This window comes from Mustela lutreola, chromosome 14, assembly GCF_030435805.1.
Source record: "Mustela lutreola isolate mMusLut2 chromosome 14, mMusLut2.pri, whole genome shotgun sequence".
NCBI classification, from domain to species: Eukaryota; Metazoa; Chordata; class Mammalia; order Carnivora; family Mustelidae; genus Mustela; species Mustela lutreola.
This window is the reverse complement of record NC_081303.1, coordinates 34,546,381-34,568,695: the sequence shown is the minus strand read 5'-3', so window position 1 is coordinate 34,568,695 and position 22,315 is coordinate 34,546,381. Positions and strand designations below refer to the sequence as shown.

The 22,315-nt window shown below is 39.8% G+C and overlaps 1 protein-coding gene across 1 annotated transcript in view; it reads right to left on the bottom strand.

Annotated features, from left to right (window-relative positions):
• Positions 1–2,295: 2,295 nt before the first annotated feature.
• The window catches only part of MRPS14 (mitochondrial ribosomal protein S14), a 28,334-nt gene continuing 8,314 nt past the window's right edge, over positions 2,296–22,315 (bottom strand). Inside the window, exons 2-3 of the mRNA XM_059146081.1 lie at positions 16,911–17,069; positions 2,296–2,769 (exon numbers count right to left, since the gene is read on the bottom strand). Coding sequence (XP_059002064.1) covers positions 2,587–2,769; positions 16,911–17,069 — 342 coding nt within the window. The 3' untranslated portion in view covers positions 2,296–2,586. The remainder of the gene's footprint in view (positions 2,770–16,910; positions 17,070–22,315) is intronic.

Genomic DNA, 22,315 nt, shown 5'->3' with positions numbered 1-22,315 from the left:
AATGGAATAAAGGTTGTGGAAGTTAAAACTCCTACAGAAGCATAGCTGGTAATACCCACCAGAATTATATATGCATTTATCCTTTTTGACTCACAGTTCTACTTCTAGGCTCTTTCCCACAGCTAATATTGGCAAAAGTGAATGATAAATGCAAAAAATAGAAATACCCAAATGCCAATTAATTGAGGACTATCTGAATAAATAGCTGGGGAGGGGGTTCTTATAGTCACAAAAAGAAATGAATATTTCTACATACAGAATGATCAAGATCCAGGAAAAAACAAAGTGCAGAAAATTGTTTATGGTATACTTCCCTTAATGTCCAAAAGGGTGAGACAGGTGAATACACAGACATATATACATATTATTTCAGAAAGCAACTAGAAGAGTAACCCAAAACTAATAATGGTTACCAGTAGGGAAAAGGATGAGATCGGATGGAAACCATACTTGGGAGTGTATTTTTGTCTGCAATTTTGACTTCAGAACCATCTAAAATTTAATAATTTAAAAGCTAAATAAAAAGTAATCCTAACATTTGAAAACAAACCTAACCAAGTTGCAACAAACTTGATACTTGCAAGTGATTTAGAACACAGTATTTTGACTCTCCATTGCTAATGCAATGGGAGTTCAAAGAGAAACCCACAGGAGTCTTAACACACTGATCACTTAGGAGTAAAATCAGTGTATGCTGAAGCAATTTTTATGTATTATAAAGGTAATGAATAACTCGAGTCATTAAGAGTTTATACCTTAACAAATAACAGAATCGATACAAACTTACATTATTTTTTTTAAATGCATATTTCTTAGCAACATCCCCCAAAAGGGCCTAAAGGCAATGACAATTCAGAATTAAGTAGCAAACAGCAGCATTCTTAGTGCTCAGATGTGGTCTCTAAACATTTCATACTAAAAGGACCAGGGACCCTTGAAAAAATGTGAGGCAGAAAATATACAAGGTAAGCCTGTATTATCTTATGCCAGAAAATGAAGAAATACCAAATATCCTTCATCAAGTTAACAGAATTCAGGACCCAGCAGTGGGAGGACACCAGAAAGCTGCCTTCTGATGGCATGGCAAAGTACACAGCACACGGGAAAATCCACACCTAAAAATCTAAACCTGAATCTAGTCAAGCCTCTCAGTCTTGCCCAATTTTCTATGTAAGACTTTTTACAACCTATCCTGTGCCTGCCTCAACTACCTTTGTTCACGCCCTGGCTTTGCAGAACGACTGCAACATCCTCCCAACTGGTTATCTTGCCAGGAGCTTTTCTGCTCGTGGCCCAGATCTACCACGCCATTGTCAGTTATCTGGAAAGCGACTGATGAGATCATTCCTCTGCTTAAAACTCTCCAATCATGGACTTTTTTTTTTTAAAGATTTTATTTGTTTGACAGATAGGGAGATCACAAGTTGACAGGCAAGCAGAAAGAGGGGTAAGCAGACTCCTGCTGAGCAGAGAGCCGGATGTGGGTCGATCCCAGGACCCTGGGATCATGAACTGAGCTGAAGGCAGAGGCTTAACCCACTGAGCCACCCACGCGCCCCTAATCGCTGGCATTTCAATGAAGTCTTACCTTCACATAATGTATCTTCCAGGATACGGCCTTTGTCTTGTGTTTCATGTTTCTCATACGACAGAGGGGCTGCAGTCACGCTCTTTGATGCCTCCGTGCCTCCATCCCCCGGATCCCTCTGCAAACCCTCATCCCTTGCCTCCTGATAGAAGTCCAGATTTCAGCTCCAGGAACACATTCCAGATGTTAAGGGGGTGCTTCCATACTCACACCCTGGGCATTTTTACCACTGGGCTGATCACTGTGGAGTTACTAAACAATCTTTTGCGACCTTTATTCATTTGTTAGAGATAAACCAGAAATAAAATATATACTATTCCAACAAAACTTTCCTGCTTGGATACATCTTTGGAGGCTTTAAGAGACCTTTTGTTCCAAAGGCCGCTGAAGATGGAACAAGAAAACACTGAGTGTTTCTGCCTCTTTCCAGCCATCAACGCAGAGAAGCAGAGGCCGAGTTAGATAACCAAGAACACCAGCTGCACCTTCTAACACATCGTTTCCGTAACAACGAGCTAGTGGTACAATGTGCTGTGCAGCTCGGGGAAGCCGGCCCATCTGACAAACTGCCCGATGAGCTACTTGTCCATGAGCTGCATTAACTACGAGATAATTCTGCTTTAGGAAATAATGCCCCTAAAAAATACAAGAACCCTCATGTGTTGCTAAAAGATTAAGTGTGAAGGAAAAGGCAGGCATACAGAAAATATTTTCACAGACTATTTTTTATTACTCTACTCCTTGTACTCTCTATGCATAGAAACAGTATGGTTAATTTTTAAGTCCAAGAGAAGAGAGAATCCGCAGATAGCCAGAATTCTGACAAAATGAAACATCCACCAAATTTCTTCATTTAAAATTAAAAAGTACTTTAACCATAGGCAGCATCAGGTAGACTAGACTCCCATCCTGGACCCCTATAAAACTAGGTTTTCATCTACTAGAGAAGCCTCCTCTTGCCAGAACTGGGTTCCCTGCTCAGTGGGTTCTGGAGCGGGTCACCATATTGCTCGCTGGACCCCCGACAGCTGCCCGTGGTCTGCTAAGTGACGGAAGACAATACGACTAAGCCTCCAGCGCCGCTTTACGCCACGTGGACGGGACGTCATCACACACCGATTTCGGATTCTAACAGGACAGCTATCCCGGGGAAGGGCAGCAATTTCTCCATCGGCCACGTCCTAAGGGAAGTCACAATATTATTACACCGATCACATGTGCACAGTTATTCTATATGCTTCAGTCAACGCTCAGAATAAGGGAACACAGGGCTAGAGCCACTAATGCACTCAGTTTCCCCAAAAAACCTTAGACACAGTCGTGAACCTTAACATCTGGGTACACACAAATAGACAAGTGACAGAAATGTCTGGCATGCTCCCAACATAATTTTTAAAAAATTTATAGAAGTTTAACCCAGAGGGGCACCTGGGTGGCTCAGTGGTTTAAAGCCTCTGGCTTCGGCTCAGGTCACGATCCCAGAGTCCTGGGATCGAGGCTTGCATCTGGCTCTCTGCTCATCAGGGAGCCTGCTTCCTCCTCTCTCTCTCTGCCTGCCTCTCTGCCTACTTGTGATCTCTGTCAAATAAATAAAGTCTGTAAAAAAAAAAAAAGAAATTTAACCCAGATATGCAAGAATCCATAAACTGTTATGTGGGAAGCTCCCTCACTTTTAACAGAACAGCTCTGTAATAAGCAACCGGAATGCAAACACACATCGTCAACACCCCAGCCCCGTCCTGTGGCTCGTAGTAGACACTGAACACAGGCACTGTTAGTCAGCAGCTCTCCTGGTTACTAAACGCCACCGATGGGTTCTCCTTCTTTAGGTTTTATATAAATCTAATCATGCCATTCTTTTTTATTCATTTCTCTTTGGTTTCTTTCATTCAGTAACACACTTGAGACCCCTCCGTACGGCTGCGTGTGCCCTAATCCGTTTGTTCCCACTGGTGGTGATAGAGCGTTAATTCATTTACCCACTCTATAGCTGATGGGCATCTGGGCAGTTCTCAGTTTTCAGCTATTATGAATAGGGCAGCTACATAACTTTTTTAAAATCTTTTTTCTATTGAAGTACAGCTGAAATATGGTTACATTAATTTCAGGTCTACAGCAGTGACTTGACAAGTCTATACATTATGCTGTGCTTCCACATGTGTACCTACCACCTGTCACCACACAACTCTGTCACAATACCACGGACTATAATCCCTGCACCTCACCCTTCATCCCTATGACTTATTCATTCCTTAAGGGAAGCCTGTACCTCCCATTCCCCTTCACTGCTTATGCTCATCTCTCCTCTCCAATCCTGGCAACCATCAGTTTCTTCTATTTATGGGTCTGTTTCTGTATTTGTTTTGTTTTTTAAGATTCCACATGAATGTGAAATCTTATGGCATTTTTCTCTTATTTCACTTATAATACTTTCTAGATCCAACCATGTTGCTGCAAATGGCAAGATCTCACTTTCTATGACTGAAAAATACTCATTGCTTGTGCATATGCTCACACCTACTCTCCCATCTTCTCCATCTATTTTCCTACTGATGGACACTTGTGTTGCTTCCGTATCTTGGCTATTGTAAATGCTGCTGCGGTATAGACTGGGGTGCATGTTTCTTTGAATTAGTGGTTTGTTCTCAGGTAAATACCCAGTAGCGGAATTATTGAATCATACGATAGTTCTATGTTTACTTACTTGAGAAGCCTCCATACTGTCTTCCACAGTACCTAGACCAATTTATATCCCCACCAACACACATGAAGTTTCCCTTTAATCCACATCCTTGCTCATACGTGTTATTTCTTTTTACTTCTAACCATTCAGACGGGTGTGAGGTCAAATCGCCTTGGAGTTTTGGCTCGCATTTCCCGGATGATGAGTGATGTGGAGAATCTTTTCATGTGTCTGTTGGCCATCTGGAAGTCTTCTTTGGAAAAATGTCTATTCAGGTCCTCTGCCAAATCTCTTTTTTTCCCCCTCTATTTTTAAATTGGATTATTTGTTCTTGGTGTTGAGTTGTAGAAGTCCTTTATATATCTTGCCTACTAACCTCTTATCATTTGCAAATATCTTCTTCAGTAGGATGTCTTTTTACTTTGTTGATGGTTTCCTTAGACGTGCAAAAGCTTTTATTGGGGGTGTTAGTCCCAATAGTTTATCTGTGCTTTTGTTTCCCTTGCCTGAGGAGACATCACTAGAAAAACGTTGACACTTAGGCTGCTTCCATTATCTTGGCTGTTGTAAACAATGCTGCTGTGAACATGGAGGTGCAGATATCTTCCTGAATCACTAGTTTCATTTTCTTCAGACACTCAGAAATAGAACTGCTGGGCCATACGGTAGTTCTATTTTTAACTATCTGAGGAAACTTCATACAGTTTTCAATAATTAATGCACCAATTTACATTCCCACCAACAGGGCAGAAGGGTTCTCTTCACATCCTCACCAAAACTTATCCGTTGTCTTTTTGGTAATGTCATTCCAACAGGTAGGAGGTGATATTGCACTGTGGTTTTGATTTGCATTTCCCTGATCATAAGTGATACTGAGCATCTTTTCATGTTCCTGTAGCAGACGTTTTTAGGTCTTTGGAAAAATGTCTACTCAGATTCTCTGTTCATTTTTCAACTTACTTTTTTTTTTTGCTATTGAACTATAGGAGTTCCTTATATATTTTGGATATTAACTCTTTATCAAGTCCTTTGCCGTGCAGAAGCATTTACTTTTATGTAGTCCCACTCATTTTTGCTTTTGTTTGCTTGTGCTTTTGGTGTCCTATCTTAACAATCACCGCCAAGATTAATGTCAAGGAGCTTTTCTCTTGTGTTTTCTTGTAGAAGATTTAGTTTCAGGTTTTCCTTTTAAGTTTTCACACATTTTGAGTGAATTATTGTGAGTGGTGTAAGATAGGAGTTCAATTCCATTCTTTTGCATGTGAACATCCAGTGGCCCCAACACCATTTATTAAAGCAGCTATTTTCTCTCCACTGAGTAGTTTGGGTTGCCTTGTTGAATATTTTTTGAACCCATATGAGTAGGTTTATTCCTGGGCTCTTGGTTCTCTTCCATTGTTCTAGGTGTCTGTTTTTTACACAGTATCATACTATCTTGAATATTACAACTTTGTAATAAAGTGGTTTAAGATTTTATTTTTAAGTAATCTCAACACCCAGTGTGGGGCTTGGAACTCACAACCCTGAGTTGTGAGACTGCAAGCTCCACTGACTGGGCCAGCCAGGAGCCCCTATAACAATTTAAATTAGGAAGTGTGTTGCCTCCAGTTTTGTTCTTTCTCAGGACTGCTTTGGTTATTCAGGGTTCTTCTGTGATTCCTATGAATTTTAGGATTTCTTTTTTTTTTTTTTACTTTTGTGAAAAATGCCTTTGAAATTTTGATAGGGATTACAAAAAGCCTATAGATGACTTTGTGTAGTATGGACATTTCCTTTTCTTGTCAAGGCTTATTTATTTGAGGGGCAGAGGGGTAGAGGGAGATGGCAAGAGAGAAGGCCAAAGAGACTCCCCACAGAGCAAGGAGACCGACATGGGGCTCGATCTCCTATTCATGACCTGAGCTGAAATCAAGTCAGACACTAAACCGAAAACTACCCAACTGCCCCAAGTATGGACTTTTTAACAATATTAATTCTTCTGATCCATGAATACAGCATATCTTTTCCTTTATGTCTTCTTCAATTTCTCTCATCAATACCTTATAGTTTTCAGCATACAGATCTCTCCCTTCCTGAAGTTTATTCCTACGTATTCTACTGATTTTGATGCTATTGTACATATGATTGTGTTATTTCTTTTTCAGATATTTTGCTTTTTAGTCTACACAAACACAACTGATTTTCATATCCTTCCACTTTACTGAATTCATTTATCAGTTCTAGCAGTATTTGGTGCAATCTTTAGGTTTTTCCTTATAAAAGATCACATCTGCAAACAAAGACAGTTTTACCTTTTTTTTTTTTAAACTTGTTTATCCACAAAAGCTTAACCAAATGAGCCACCTAGGCACCCCTGTAGTTTTTTTCCTTATAGTGTTCTTATCTGGGTTTGGTAACCGGGTTATGCTGGCTTGATAAAATAAATTTGGAAGTGGTCCCTTGACTTCAAGTTTTGGGAAGAGTTTGAGAAATATTGGTATTAAATCCACCTTTTTATTTTTTTTTAATTTTAGGAGAAGGGGGAGGGGCAGAAGGAGAAGGGGAGAATCCCAAGCAGGCTCCACACCCAATGAGGAGCCTGAGGCAGGAGTTGATCTCACAACTCTGAAATCATGACCCAAGCTGGAAATAAGATTCAGGCACTTACTCAATTGTGCCACCCAGGCACCCTGGTATTAATTCACCTTTAAATGTTTGATAGAATTTGCTCAGGAAGCCACATGGCACTGGGCTTTTTTGAAATGTTTCTGATTACTAATTCAATAGTGTTATTATTATTGGTCAGTTCAGATTTTCTATTTCTTCTCCATTTAGTCTTATTAGGAGGTATATTTCTAAGAATTTATCTGTTTCTTCTAGGTTATCCAATTTGTTGGCATATAATTGCTCAAACTTTCAAAGGAAAGTTTCTTTCTTTCTTTTTTTTTTTTTTTTAAAGATTTTATTTATTTATTTGACAGAGAGCAAAAGAGTACTAGCAGGGGCAGTGGCAGAGGGAGAGGGAAAAGCACACTCCCTGCTTACCAGGGAGCCCGATGCAGGGCTCAATCACAGACCCGGGATCATGACCTGAACTAAAGGCAGATGCTCAACCAACTGAGCCACCCAGGCGCCCTGGTTCATGCCCTGGTTCATATCAGTTTCTTACGATACTTTGTATTTCTGTAATATCAGTTGTAATGTTTCCTTTTTCATTTCTGATTTTGAGTTCTTGCTCTTTTTAACTCAGTTTAGCTAAAGATTTGTCGATTTTACCTTTTCAAAACATCAGCTCTTAGTTTCATTGATCCATAGTGTTTTCTGGTTTCTATTTCATTTACTTCTGCTTTAATCTTTTTATTTCTTTTTCTTCTTCTTTTTAAATTTTTATTTATTTTTTTAAAAAAGATTTTATTTATTTATTTGACAGAGAACACAAGTAGGCAGAGAGGCAGGCAGAGAGAGAGAGAGAGAGAGAGAGAAGCAGGCTCTGCACTGAGCAGAGAGCCCGATGCGGGGCTCGATCCCAGGACCTTGGGATCATGACCTGGGCTGAAGGCAGAGGCTTTAACCCACTGAGCCACCCAGGCGCCCCTGTTCTTCTTTTTTTTTAAAACAGTAAACTCTACACCCAATGTGAGGCTTGAGTTCATGACCTGGAGATCAAGAGCTGCACATTCTACCGACTGAGAAAGCCAGGTGCCCTGTTACTCCCTTTCTTTTGCTAACCTGGGCTTAGTTTACTCTTCTTTTTCTAGTTCCTTAAGATACAAAGCTAGATTATTTTTCTTATGATTTTTGAGTCATGAAACCTCTGGGATGCAGATCAAGAAGAGGAAATGGGTTTAAGAGGAGGCTGGAGAAGGGTAACAGAGCCCTGACACCTATGGTAAAGATTCTGACTGCTGGAGAAGCAAAGATGAGAGAATGGATGAGATTTACATTTTTAAAAGATTGTTTGCAATAGAGAGAATGAATCTGGTAAGGGGAAAAGTGGTTGAGATGGAGGAAAGAGAGATTACTACTACAGAAGCCTGCGTTAATGATTTTATTCTTGTTTATGTACATACTAGTGTGTGATTATATTCACTTAAATATGACAATTATGACTGACCCTGTGCTAGACTGAGAAATCACAGTAATTACTCTAACATATGAAAAGTGCATAAATTAAACAAGAAAATGCATACAAAAGCCACTAACTTAACACAAACTATTAAGTTTCAAAGAATATTTTCTCTGTACTTTATTTTTTTTTGGTGTAACTCTAAATGGGATTGTTTTCTTAATTTCTCTTTTTGCTACTTCATTATTATAGAGGAATGCCATATTTTTATCTTGCATCTTTATTAAAATCATTTATCAGTTAACAGTTCCTTGGTGGAGTCATTTGGGTTTTCCTCTTTTACAGATTTTATTATTATTTTATCATTTATTATTTTAGAGAGAGAGCGAGAACATGTACCGCATGTAAGTGGAGGAAGGAGGGGTGGGGAGAGGAAGAAAGGGACTCTCTCAAGGAGAGAGGAGATGGAGGAAAGATACTGTGATACTCTCTCAAGCAGACCCTGGGCTTAGCACAGAAACCAACACCGGGCTCGATCTCATGACCCTGAGATCATGACTAGAGCTGAAACCAAGAGTTCTATGCTTAACCTGGAGCCATCCAGGTGCTCACGGGTTTTCTCTATATAGTATCAAGTCACCTATGAACAGTGAACAGTTTTACTTTTTTTACCAATTTTGAGGACTTTTCTTTTTTTTCCTTGTGTGACTGCTGCAGTTCAGAGTTCCAGTACTATGTCGAATAAAAGCAGTGAAAGTGGACAGCCTAGTCTTGTTTCCAAACTTGGTGGAAAAGCTTTCAATTTTTCACCACCAAGTAGGACACTAGCTGTAGATTTTTCATATGTTGAGGTATGTTCTCTCTAAATCCACTTTGTTGAGTTTTATCATGAATGGCTGTTGTATTTTGTCAAATGCATCTACTGAGATGATCATATGGTTCTTACCCTTTCCGGTTAGTCTGAATATCATGTTGATTCATTTGCCACAAGTGAACCACACATCTCTGAAATAAATCCCTTTTACTGTGATACATGAACCTCTAATGTACTGCTGACATTGCTTTGCTAATTTTTTTTAGTAACTTACTTTTTATTTATTTATTTTTTCCCCCCATGTTCATCAGAGATTTTGGCCTGTGGTTTTCTTTTTTTGCAGTGTTTCTGTCTGGTTTTTGTACCAGGTAACAGGGGCCATGTAGAATGAAGTTTTGGAAGTTTCCCTTCCTCTTTTATTTACTGGAATAGTTTGAGAAGAACAGATATTAATTCTTCTTTAAATGTTTTATAGACTGTATCTGTGAAGGCATCTGGTCCTGGAATTGTGTTGTTGGGAGTTTTTTGATTACCAGCTCAATTTCATTACTAGTACTCGGTCTGTTCAAATTTTCTCTCTTCCTGATTTGCTGTGGGGAATTGCAGGTTCTAGGAATTCATCCTATTTTTTCTAGGTTGTCCAATTTGCTGGCATATAATTTTCAAATATTCTCTTGTAATCCGTTGTTATTTCTGTAATATCAGTTATTTCCTCTTTCATTTTTTTATTTCATTCCTTACTTTTTCTTGATAAGTCTGGCTAAATGCTTGTCAATTTTATTCATCTTTCCAAAGAACTCAGCTTCATCACTGATCTTTTCTATTTTTTTTCCCCATGTCTACTTCATTTATTTCTGTTCTGATCTTCATTATTTCCTTCCATCTACTAGCTTTGAGATTTTGTCCTTTTTCTAGCTCCTTTAAGTGTTAGGTTAGGTTGTTTGAGATTTTTCTTGTTTCTTGGGGTAGGCCTGTATGACTCTAAACTTCCCTCTTGGAAATGCCTTTGCTGTGTCCTAAAGATTTTGAACTTTACTGTGCTCGTTTTCATTTGTCTCCATGTATTTTTTAATTTTCTCTGATTTTTTCCGGATTCATTCATTGTTTAATGTCATGTTTATTCCTCAAGTGTTTGTGTTTTGTTCTTGTAACTGATTTCTAGTTTCATACTGCTATGGTCAGAAAAGATGTTTAATATGATTTCAGTCCTCTTATATTTATTGAGACTCGTTTTATGACCTTACATGTGATCTATCCTAGAGATGTTCCCTGTGTACTTGAAAGGAATGTGTATTCTGCTGTTTTTGGATAGCATGTTTAATATATATGCTAGGTCTGTCTGGTCTAATGTGTCATTCAGAACCATGGCTTCCTTATTTTCTTTCTGGATGGTCCACCCACTGAGGTAAATTGGGTATTAAAGCTCCCTACCATTTAGTTTTACTGCCAGTCTCTCCCTTTATATCTATTACTATTTGCTTTATGTATTTAGGTGGTCCTATGTTGGGTACAGAGATAGTCTCAATTAATATATCCTCTGGGTGGACTAATTCCTTTATCATCATCTAATGCCCTTGTTTCTTGCTACCTTACAAAACAAGGTTCATAAACTAAGGAAACAGGAGGCCAAATTTAGACCACTTTAGGTTTAGACATTTACCACTATTTTTTTTTTTAATTTTTTTTTTTAAAGATTTTATTTATTTATTTGAGAGAGAGAGATAGTGAGAGAGAGCATGAGTGAGGAGAAGGTCAGAGGGAGAAGCAGACTCCCCATGGAGCTGGGAGCCCGATGTGGGATTCGATCCGCGATTCCGGGATCATGACCTGAGCCGAAGGCAGTCGTCCAACCAACTGAGCCACCCAGGCATCCCATTTACCACTATTTTTTAATATTTAAAATAAAGCTTTTTTTTTTTTTTAAACCATAATAAACAAAACAATCTATTATAACTGACTTCCAGGGGCACCTGGCTGGCTCAGTGAGTGGAGCATACAACTCTGGATATCGAGGTCATGAGTTTGAGTCCCACACTGGGTATAAAGATTACTTAAATAAATACAAACTTAAAACAAAAGCCTGACTTTCAGAAATGCTCAAATTATTTTTTAAAGCGTGATCGAAGTTTCTTTTCACATTTTAAAAAAAATGCCCAATTTTCTTTGCCAAATTTATCCAAAATACTAAATTTTCATTTTATTTTATAGCTATATAACAGAGTGCCCTAAAGTGATGTTCAAGATCTCTCTCTCTAAACCCTAATGGTCTCTACCTTCCTTTTAAAATATATTATCTTTTGAGTCATCATCCCCAGAAACATTGGAGAAAAAAATTATGAATTAAATACCCATAAAGTCTTCGTTTCTACTATAGAATAACAATTTATCATCTAACCCACAGTGGTCTACCGACTGAGTAAGGCTGGGTTTCTTCTCAGCCATAGCTGATACAACTCATAAAGAAATTGTGGCCTGAGACAGGTCAGTCTTTGATCTGTACATTTTGACCAGTTTTAGCCCCCAAAGGTGTTTTTTTCTCCTCAATCTCTTTTTTTGCTTTTTCTTAATCTTTGTTTGGGAAGATCTTCTTTTACAAAGTCACTCTGTAGATCACTGAAGGCCTTAGTACCAAGTGATTTAGATTCACATGCACAGATTTTTTTTTTTAAGATTTCTTTTTAAGTAATTTCTAAAACTTGACATGGGGCTCAAACTTACAACCCTGAGAGATCAAGAGCAGCACGCTCTTATCAACTGAGCTGCCCAGGTGCCCCTGCACAGACATTCTTGAAGGTATTTTTCAAGTATGTACTTTCTTCAAATTCACTGTGTGTTTAAAATTTTTTTGAAATACCAGTTTCTTTCCGTTGAAGATGCTGGTATCTCTGAAAAATCTGATCATTTTCTTCATTCTTTACTTAAGACGTCTTACCACACTGCAACAGGAATTAAATGAAGATCTAGCTTTCCTTAATCATTTTCTAAGTGTTGCACTCACAGCTTGTCTTCCTGAACTGCTTATATGGGGAGACGGTGGACTGGCACAGGCCTGTGGAGTGCTAGGTAAAATCACAGCTGAGTCAGATATGCTTTCTATCTCCAAAATGAAACCTTGGTTTACCTCTTCCTCTGCCATCCCCAGAGTGCAGAAAACATGCCTAAGGTATTGCTAGCCTGTTTTTTTTGGTTTTCATTTTTATTTGCATGCAATATGTTTTTCTATCCCATACTTTCAGTTTGTATCTATCTTTAGGTCTTGAAGATGAGTGTCCTGGCAGCATGTAGCTGGATCTTTCTTTTTATCCATTCAGTTACACTATGTCTTTTGATTAGAGCATTTAGTCCTTCATATTTAAATGATTACTGATAGATATGCACTTACTATCAGTTTGTTCATTGTGTCCTTATCGTGTTTGTCTGTTTTTTTTCCTTCTCTTGCTCTCTTCCCTTGGAGTTTGACATTTTATTTAGTGTTATGCTTGGATTACTTTTTATTTTTTGTGTATCTACTTTAACTTCATTTGTGGTTACTACTGGCTTATATATAACATCTTATGGGTCTAAGTCTTTATTACATTGACTGTAGCTAAAGTATGAACTAAAAGCACTAAATTCCTGCCCTCCATGTTTTATGTATATGATGTCATATTTTATATCTTATTTTGTGTATCTTTAGACAAATTTTCATAGATAAAATTGATTATTCTACTTTAGTTTTTAGGTTTTAACCTCCATATTGGCTTTAAGTGAATAATCTACTACCTTTAGTATGTTTGCCAAATTTAACCAAGGAGGTGAAAAATCTATACTCTGAAAACTGTTAAGACACTGATGAAAGAAACTGAAGACAATACAAAAACTGGAAAGATACTGCATGGTCATGGATTGGAAGAATTATTATTATTAAAATGTCCGCATTACCCCAAGTAATTTATAGATTCAGTGCAATCCCTATCAAAATACCAACACCATTTCTCAAAGAATTAGAACAAAAATTTGTCTGGAACTATAGAAAGCCCCGAATAGCCAAAGCAATCCTGAGAAACAACAAAGCTGGAGGTATCCCAATCCCAGATTTCAAGATATACCACAAAGCTATAATAATCAGAAGTATGGTACTGGCAGAAAAAGAGACAAAACAGGTCAATGGAATAGGAAGCCCAGAAATAAATCCATGCTTTTATGGTCAATTAATCTATGACAAAAGAGGAATGAATGTACAATGAGGAAAAGACAGTCTTTCCAATAAATGGTGTTGGGAAAACTGGACAGCTACCTGCAGAAGAATGAAACTGGACCACTTACTTATACCATACAGAAAAATAAACTTAATATGGATTAAGGACCTAAATGTGAGACCTGCAGCCATTTAACTCCTAGAAAACATAGAGAATATCTTGGATATCAGCCTAGCAACATTTTTCTAGATACATCTCCTCGGGCCAGGGAAACAAAAACACAAACTATCGGGACTACAGCAAAATAAAAAGTTTTTGCAGATGGAAGGAAACCATCGTCAAAACAAAAAGGCAACCTACTGAATGGGGAAAGATGTCTACCAACAATACATCTGATAAAGGGTTAATATCCAAAGTACATAAAGAACTTAAACAACTTGGGGTGCCTGGGTGGCTCAGTCATTGAGCTTCTGTCTTTGGCTTAGGGAATGATCCCAGAGTCCTGGGACTGAGCTTCACATCAGGCTCCCTGCTTAGTGGGAAAGCCTGCTTCTCCCTCTCCTACTCCTCCTGCTTGTGTTCCCTCTCTCACTGTGTCTCTCTCTGTCAAGTAAATAAATAAAATCTTAAAAAAAACCCCAAAAAACAAAAAAAGAACTTCAACAACTCAATATCAAAAAACCAAATAATCCAATTAAGAAATAGGGAGAGGACTTAAACAGACATTTTTTCAAAGAAGACATATAGATGGCCAAAAGACACATGAAAAGATGCTCAACATCAAGATCAAGGAAATGAAAATCAAAACCACAATGAGGTCTATCAGCTTACAACTTTCAGAGTGGGTAAAATCCAATGTTGGTAAGGATGTAGAGTAAATGGGCTCCTCCTCTACTGTTGACGGGAACGTGTACTGGTGTAGCCACTGAGGGAAACAGTAGTTTCCTCAAAAAATGAAAAATAGAAATACTACAAATCCAGTAATTCCTCAAGTGGGTAGTTGCACAAAGTAAACAAAAATACTAATTCCAAAGAATACATGCACCCCTATTCTAGCACAGCATTATTTATAGTAATCAAGATATGGAAGCAACCCAAATGTGCAATGATAGATGAATGGATAAAGAAGATGCGATGTGTATATACAACGGAATATTATTCAGCCTTAAAAAATTAGATCCTGCCATTTGTGACAACACAGATGGACTCAGAAGTTATTATACTAAGTGAAATAAATCAGAGAAAGACAAATCCCTATGATTTCACATATAGGTGAAATCTAAAAAACAAAACAAATGAACAAATAAACAACTATAGCAGAAACTGAGCCATAAGAACAGAAAACTGGTGACTGCCAGAAAGCAATTAGGTAGATACCCTGGCAAAAGGGGTGAAAGGAAGTGGAAAGTACAGTCTTCCAGTCATGGACTGCATAAGTCCCAGGGATGAAATGTACAGCATAAGGAATATAGTCAATGTATTGTAAATGTATTGTAAATACTTAATTAAAAAACAAAAAAAGATGGACGGGGGTGCCTGGGTAGCTCAGTCGTTAAGTGTCTGCCTTAGGCTCAGGTCATGATCCCAGGGTCCTGGGATCAAGCGCCACATGGGGCTCCCTATTCTGCAGGAGGCCTGCTTCTCCCTCTCCCACTGCTTGTGTTCTCTCTCTCATGGTCTGTCAAATAAATTAATAAAATCTTAAAAAAAAAAAAAAAAAAAAGATGGGACACCTGGATGGCTCAGTCAGTGAAGTGTCTCAGGGTCCTGGGATTGAGCCCTACATCGGGCTCACTGCTCAGCAGGTAGCCTGCTTCCCCAACTCTCTCTCTGCCTGCCTCTCTGCCTACTTGTGATCTGTCAAATAAATAAATAAAATCTTAAACAAAGAGAATTATCAAAATACGTATGTTACACATCTAAAAAAAGAATTATTTCCTAATCTCCAAAAGCTTATGCATGTGCTCCCACTATGAGATACTTAGAGAATTATAAACAACACAGCTAGTCAGTGAATAGTAGACAGCGCTGCAGAGATGACTGGAGAGGAGAAATCACGAGGCTGCAAGTGAAGTTCCCTGGAGGCTGTCCTAGAAGAGCTCTAAGTTACTGACGTACGCATGTACCTACCATATACAAACACATATACCACTCCTTGTTCCCCAAAACACTTAAATTGGGGGCATAAGTTTGATTTGTTTGCTATTTGGTAGGCAACACAGAGCCAGGATCAATTCCTACAACTCTCAGTGTCTTTGAAAAGCTACTGCTGGGTCTCATACCAGAGCCATTTCTTCTGGGGGTCTTCTTCAGTAATTCCTCTGTGACACCTTAAGCTGATTCTCAGGGGCCACCTCCTACTACTCCCTAAATATAGGCAAGTAGCCTAATGCTGTATGGTAAAGGCTCTAACAGAGTGGTTCAGGGCAATCAGTTTTCTGCTGATGGCTAATCTAGACAAAGTTTTAAAAAATCTGTAGTAATGAATGGCCTGTATATTATTCAGCCAGCTTCTTTAAGTAGTTTTTTTTTAATCTCACTCTGAGCTTTTGACAGTTTCAGTAGTCCCGAGTTTGAGTTATACTCCTTGGTAAGACTCTTATGCTTTGTTTCTTTAAAGACTTATTCATTTATTGGAGAGAGAGAGCAAGAGGGAGGGAGGGAGATGAGGAGAGGAGAAGGGAGAGGAAGAGAACCCTGAAGCAGACTCTCTGCTACGTACAGAGGCCAGAGATGCAGGGCTGGATCCCAGGACCCGGAGATCACGGCCTGGGTTGAAATCAGGAGTCCGTTGCTTAACGGACTTAACCACCCAAGCACCCAGACAAGACTCTTGAATGGAGGTATTTTATGTCACCAGGTAAGTGCAGGACCTTATGCTTCAAGAAGTCAAACAGGGTTGACATCCTCTTACTCAAGTTAAGGAGTACAAGAAAGTAAACCTAGATGGAAAGCCACCTCAGCACAGAGAAGTGGGCAAAGGAGTTCAGAGAGGCAGGCTCGGAACTGCCCTGGGGGAGGACCCATGTAGGCCACCTACGAGGCACGTGGCCAGCCTCATGGGTCAGCAGAGCCTCCCAAAGCTTTGACAGTTGAGAGAGTGGGAAGAAGTCAGGGAGTGGGGGAGATCTTAGGTCAAAATAATTGCTCAATTTGTGTGGCTACCATGAACCAGTACTTTTTTTTTTTTTAAGATTTTATTTATTTGATAGAGAGATCGCAAGCAGGCAGAGAGGCAGGCAGAGAGAGGGGGAAGCAGGCTCCCTGCAGAGCAAAGAGCCTGACGCAGGGCCTGATCCCAGGACCGAGATCTTGACCTGAGCCGAGCCAAAGAGGCCTAACCTACTGAGCCACCCAGGTGCCCCCCACACCAATACTTTTTAAGTGTCATCTAGTGAAACGGTTAAAAGGCTAGTTAGGAATGAATAGTTCTCTTCAGGCTGAAACTCACCAAAATCACTTCAAGTGTGTTCAATTATGTTGACTAGGAGATTTTGATCATATTCTCCAGATATTTTATTGTTACTAAGTCCCAACAGTATCAATGGTGCTCTGATTTGAGAATGATCTTGGGGTAGACAGGGACTCATCAATCAGCTCACCTGAAGATCTTTTGGCAAAATGGTATTCTTCCTGAGTGAATTGATCCGCAGCCTCTCATCTGCATATTCATAAGCCATTTTTCGTCTCTTCACATCACGCAACATTTTCCAGTCTACATAATAACCTCGAACTTGGCCTGAAGGTGATGAAGGAACCATCTGAAAGATAAAAAACAAGGTAGAAGCATCAGCAGACGCAGGCCCTGCCAGTTTCTCTCACCCTGTGAACCTTCTATTGACTATTTATGACCCAAGAGTTTTTTTTCTAATAATTTTGGATCACTTTAATAGCTTAAACTAATAGACTTAACTCAAATAACTTCTACAAATGTACATTAATCCAAAATGGTGGTAACTAATAATGTCAATAAGGTGTGTTAGAGAGTGAAAAATTTTCTTAGATTTTTAAATATAATTCTGTTTGACCTTTACTTAGGCTAATAGTTATATGGTTCAAAAACCAAAAAAGAATTTAAAAAAGTATAGATTCCCTCCCACCTCCTCCCTTTCCTGCCTAATGACCACCCCTCTACCTCCAAAGGTATCCACCATTACTAGATCCTGTGTGTCCTTCCATAGATCTTTGTCTGTACAAATACACATACATACTCCCTCTCCCATAATTCATGCCCTCCTCCCCTTTTTTCCTCATTTAACAATATATTTTGGAGTTCTTTCATATGTTAAAGTTTCTCCATTTTCTTTAGGTTTGCATATTCCACTGTCCATACAGTAGACTTGATAAGGTCCAGGGCCTGTAAAATATGTGTGGTGGCTCAAATTTGGTACCTTGAACTTATTAACAACATGAAGCACAAGGTATGTGAGAAAGAGCAGGTGCAGGAAAGACTTTCTGACCTCCCCCTGAAGCACGTGTTAAGACCCTCAGATGACAGGTGCCCTCCCTATTCCTGATAGGGGTTAGGGCGGGGGATGGGCAACCTCATCATTGAAGATGGAGGGACACCAAAAGAAATCCGAAAGAACAGGTCTTGCTGTTCCCGGAGTTTACCACACTTAGCTCATACTCCTCTTATCACATTTCCCCACAATTTCCCACTTCACCAGATCTAGCATAAATACTCAGGTTTAACCCTTTGGTTATCACTTCCTTATAAAGGCTCAAGTATCGTGTAAAATTTACACATTTGTATGTTTTTTTCCTATTCATGTCTTTTGCTACAGGGGCCCCAGCGGGAACTTAGGAGAATAGAAGGAAATGATTTTTTCCTCCTCACAGATGCATCATTTATTTAATCTGGGTCCCCCTGGCAGACATCTAGATCACACCTCACCATTTATCATTACAAACAATGCTGCACTGAGTAACCTCCTACATAAATTATTTCACATGCATTCCTACAGATCAGCTAGGAACATTCTTGGAAGCAGACTTGCTGGAGTAAAGGGTATTTTGAAATTATCACTGGCCTAATATTTCTTAGCACAAAATGTCTAGTAATAAGACAGTATGTTTCCCACAGTCGTGTTTACTTGGTAAAAAAGAAAACCACAGGCCCAACATGGCATCACTCAGGCTGGGACCTCAAACAAGATACCTTAATACCTAATCTACTCACAGTTTCAACCTCCCCCAGAAAAAGTCTTAACTGATTAGTCAGGAATTTTCTGAAGGGTGCCAATTCGTGCCACCAGGCTAATCCCCCAAAGGAATTGGAGGCCTTCTGCGTGAGACCTCTTGGAAAGTGACCTTGACTGAAAACAACCCTTTTTTTTAAGCTAATGATTTTTTTGCCCCACCCTCCTTCCTATTAAAAAAACAAAAACAAAAAGAACTTCCCATTTTGTATGCATCCTTAGAGCTCACTTCTACTTGCTGCTGCCGGATCTTGAATCATTTAATAAAGCCAACTGGATCTCCAAATATACTTGGTTAAATCTTGTTTTTTTTTTTTTTTTAAACAGATGTGGCTGTAGCACTGGGCTATGAATTGAATTTCTCATGGCATTCGGGGACAATGAGAAACACAGGCACGGCATCCCGTGAACCTTTTTGAGTTTGGTTCTTCTTACCATTTCCAAGGGCCACTGCTAAGACCCCCTAGGTTTCAGCTTTGTACCACTTACATTCGAGATACTGTTCTAACTGGCTTTCCAGTCTGGGGTTAATGGGTCCATTTAAACTGACAGGGATTGTAACAGAGTGCCTGTTCTTCTCGCTTGATTTTCCCACATTGGAATCCCTTCCCCAGTTCCAGTCTGCATTCCCCACTTAACTGGGGTTTACTGGTTTAGTTCTTTTCCCATTTCCTGTCTGCAGTCTCCCCAAACAGAGTCTCTCGTTTAGTGCACCACAGTAGCACATGTAGTAGTAGTAGATGGGGGCACATGCTCTTCTGTTGGCCAGTCTGCAGCGACAGGTTTTCATTAGTGCTGGTGGGGTGAGGTACATGTTTGTTTATCTTGGTTTGTGTACCTAAGGGTACAGCTAACGGGTGCTGGGCTGGCAGGAAGGGGGCTACCAAAGATGGCGAAAGTTCCCGCCACAAGACCTGAGCTCGGACAGGAGAACAAAGGCCCAAGCAGGAATCTGAGACCCCCGCCCCGGGCTCCTGTGGACCAATGGGATCCCGATGAGCTGCGGGATATCCAAATAAGGGAAACTTGCCCAAAGACCCCTGAGCTTTCCCCAGGAACCCTTAAAAGCCCCCTCCTCCCTGCCTTGGGCACGACTTCCGCCACTCTGCTTTCCAGAGTCGCGGAACCTCGCCTGAGGGTGCCCATCTCCTCCCGGCGCAACTTTCCTGGCTCCCCTTCTCCTGAGCCCTGAAACTTCGCCGGAGAGCGTTTTTAATAAATCTTGCCTTGCACCCATTGTGCCTGGTTTTGTGTTTATCTCGCCGGAAAAAACTTTACAACGGGGATCTTGAAGACCAAAAAGCCGCAAAAAATTGGTGGGCACAGGTCAAGTGTGTGAGCACGAAGAACACTTGCCATCTAACTCAAAGACGCCTGTGTTAGGGGTAAGTTGGTCAAGGAAAGGGTTAGACTGACAGTAGGTCACCAGCCAACCTCGAGAAACTTCCATGCAATGAGATACTACGTAAGACAACACAGTTCCCAACCCTGAAGCACCCCCCCCCCGCCCCCTTCCAAGACCAGCTCCAAGAGACCCAAGGCTTAGCTACTGCAGTTAATGTGCACACAAACACCAGCACAGACCAACACTGGGTAAGGGGTTTCCTTTCTTCTTGTTCTGTCCTAATAGCTCGGCTTTGTGGTCTCTGTGGTCTTCCCCATCTGGAGGGGGCACGTACTGGGGTGCACACTCATGGCCAGCTGAACAGACTAGGGATCCCAGACACACAATTACAAGCTGTGCTCTCTTTGTCGGGCAGTGTCGGCTCTCAGACGAGTTTGTCTTAAGAGGTCCCAGCCCATAAGAGGCCTTTGTCATCTCAACCTATGTTGCTTGTTAGTGCTAGAAAATCCCATTCCAGACTACTTGCCTGGTATCACAGAATAGGCAGTTATGACTAAAGGCGATTCACGATTCACGTTTGTGGGAGACTGGACACCGTGTACACAAGTCATTCTTATCACCTGTGCAATGAGGTCTTCGCTTTCTTAGACTACTCTGGAGTAAACTTTTGGATCAAGGGGGCTGCATTATCTATGCCCTCTGGATGCCTCTTGTCTTTGTGTAAGCCATGAAAAGGCTCATTGGTATGAGTCAATGTTAAAATGAATGAGATCCTACTTGTCAATGGCTGGAGGATGGGTCCTTTAAATTGGTTCTATTTGGAAAAAAACAGTCTTTAGAAAGAGCTCTACAATTACCTTATTAATATAATGGCTGGCTGTAGGGATCCCTCTCCTAAGATAAAACAAAAATCAGACTTAAGTAATGTCCACATCTAATGAAAATTCTGCTCCTTAAAATCCACTCCATCTGCCTGTTTTAACTTCCCCTTCCCTCCATAATTTACAGAGAGCACTCCAGCCTAATCTCAACGTTCAAAGTATACAGGCTATTCCTGTAAATGCCAAAAGCCAGAAAGCGAAATTAGCAGACTCACTGGGAACAAACTATAGGGTTTAGTTTACTGTAACCAACCCCTGCCAGCTTCACTCATTTTCATGCAATGATCTTTGTAGATATAGCCCAGACACCTCTTCTCCCAACAAAGAATTGATGTCCCCTAAAAAGCAGCAAACTTTTTAAGGTATAAAGCTAATACTTTATACTAACATAAGGTTAATAGATGCCAAGGTTCAATTGTATAACCAGAAATAAAGTCTCTCAGAAATAAAGCTGAGTGGCTTTATTTAATACAGATTTTCAAAAGACAGAAATCTTTTGGTTCTCATTTTAGTTAAAAATCTCCCTAATATGAAGAAACAAATCTAGTTAAAAAGGTGGGCCGAGGGAGGGGGGCCGGAGAGGGTGGTGGGGTTATGGACATTGGGGAGGGTATGTGCTATGGTGAGTGCTGTGAAATGTGTAAACCTGGCGATTCACAGACCTGTACCCCTGGGGCTAATAATACATTTTATGTTTATAAAAAAATTTAAAAATTAAAAGAAAAAAAAGTGGGCCAGTTCCTTGATATTCAGGCTGTATTCTAGTTCTTTACAGAATTAAAAACTATCTTACAAATCTGTCTTACAAATCTCTACAAAACCAGAATTGAAACTTGAGAAAAAGTTAACATCTACATATCTTTACCAGTGCCCAAAGCTCGCCTATTCCTCTCAAAATGAACGTATTATAAATGATCAAGATATTGAAACAAAACTGTCCTCTTAAGAAAAAAGGTAAATTTTAAATTGGAATGTCCTGAAAAAAAATTGTAATTTTTTTGTAGTTAACAGACCATTCACACTTACTTCTTAGTTTCACTACAAAAAATTGTAATTTTTTTTTCATTCTCTGTTCCTTGAAATGATTAAATCTTATCACATCTCTCAAATGTTAAGCACAGCCCACAATCACCTGAGACTGAAGGGAAAAAAGTGAGGGAAAAATGCTCTTTTCCTTTTTTTTTTTTTTTTAAAAGAAGACTCCATGCCCAATCTGGGGCTTGAACTAATGACCCTCAAGATCAAGAGTCACATGCTTTACTGACTTGAGCCAACCAAGCACCCTGGAAAACGGCCCTTTTATCTTTTTTTTTTTCTTTTTTTAAAGATCTATTTATTTGAGAGAGAATCCCAAGCCGACTTCCTGCTGAGTGCAGAGCCCCACAACATAGGGCTTGATCTCACCACCCAGAGATCATGACCTAAGCCAAAATCAAGAGTCTGATGCGTAACTGATAGAGCCCTCCAGATGCCCCATGAAAGAGGTCCTTTTAGAATACAAACTGCTAAAAGGGCTATTCTTAGGCCCAGGCTCTCGCATTTCTAATAACAGACTCCAAATCTCTACCTTGAAGAAAATT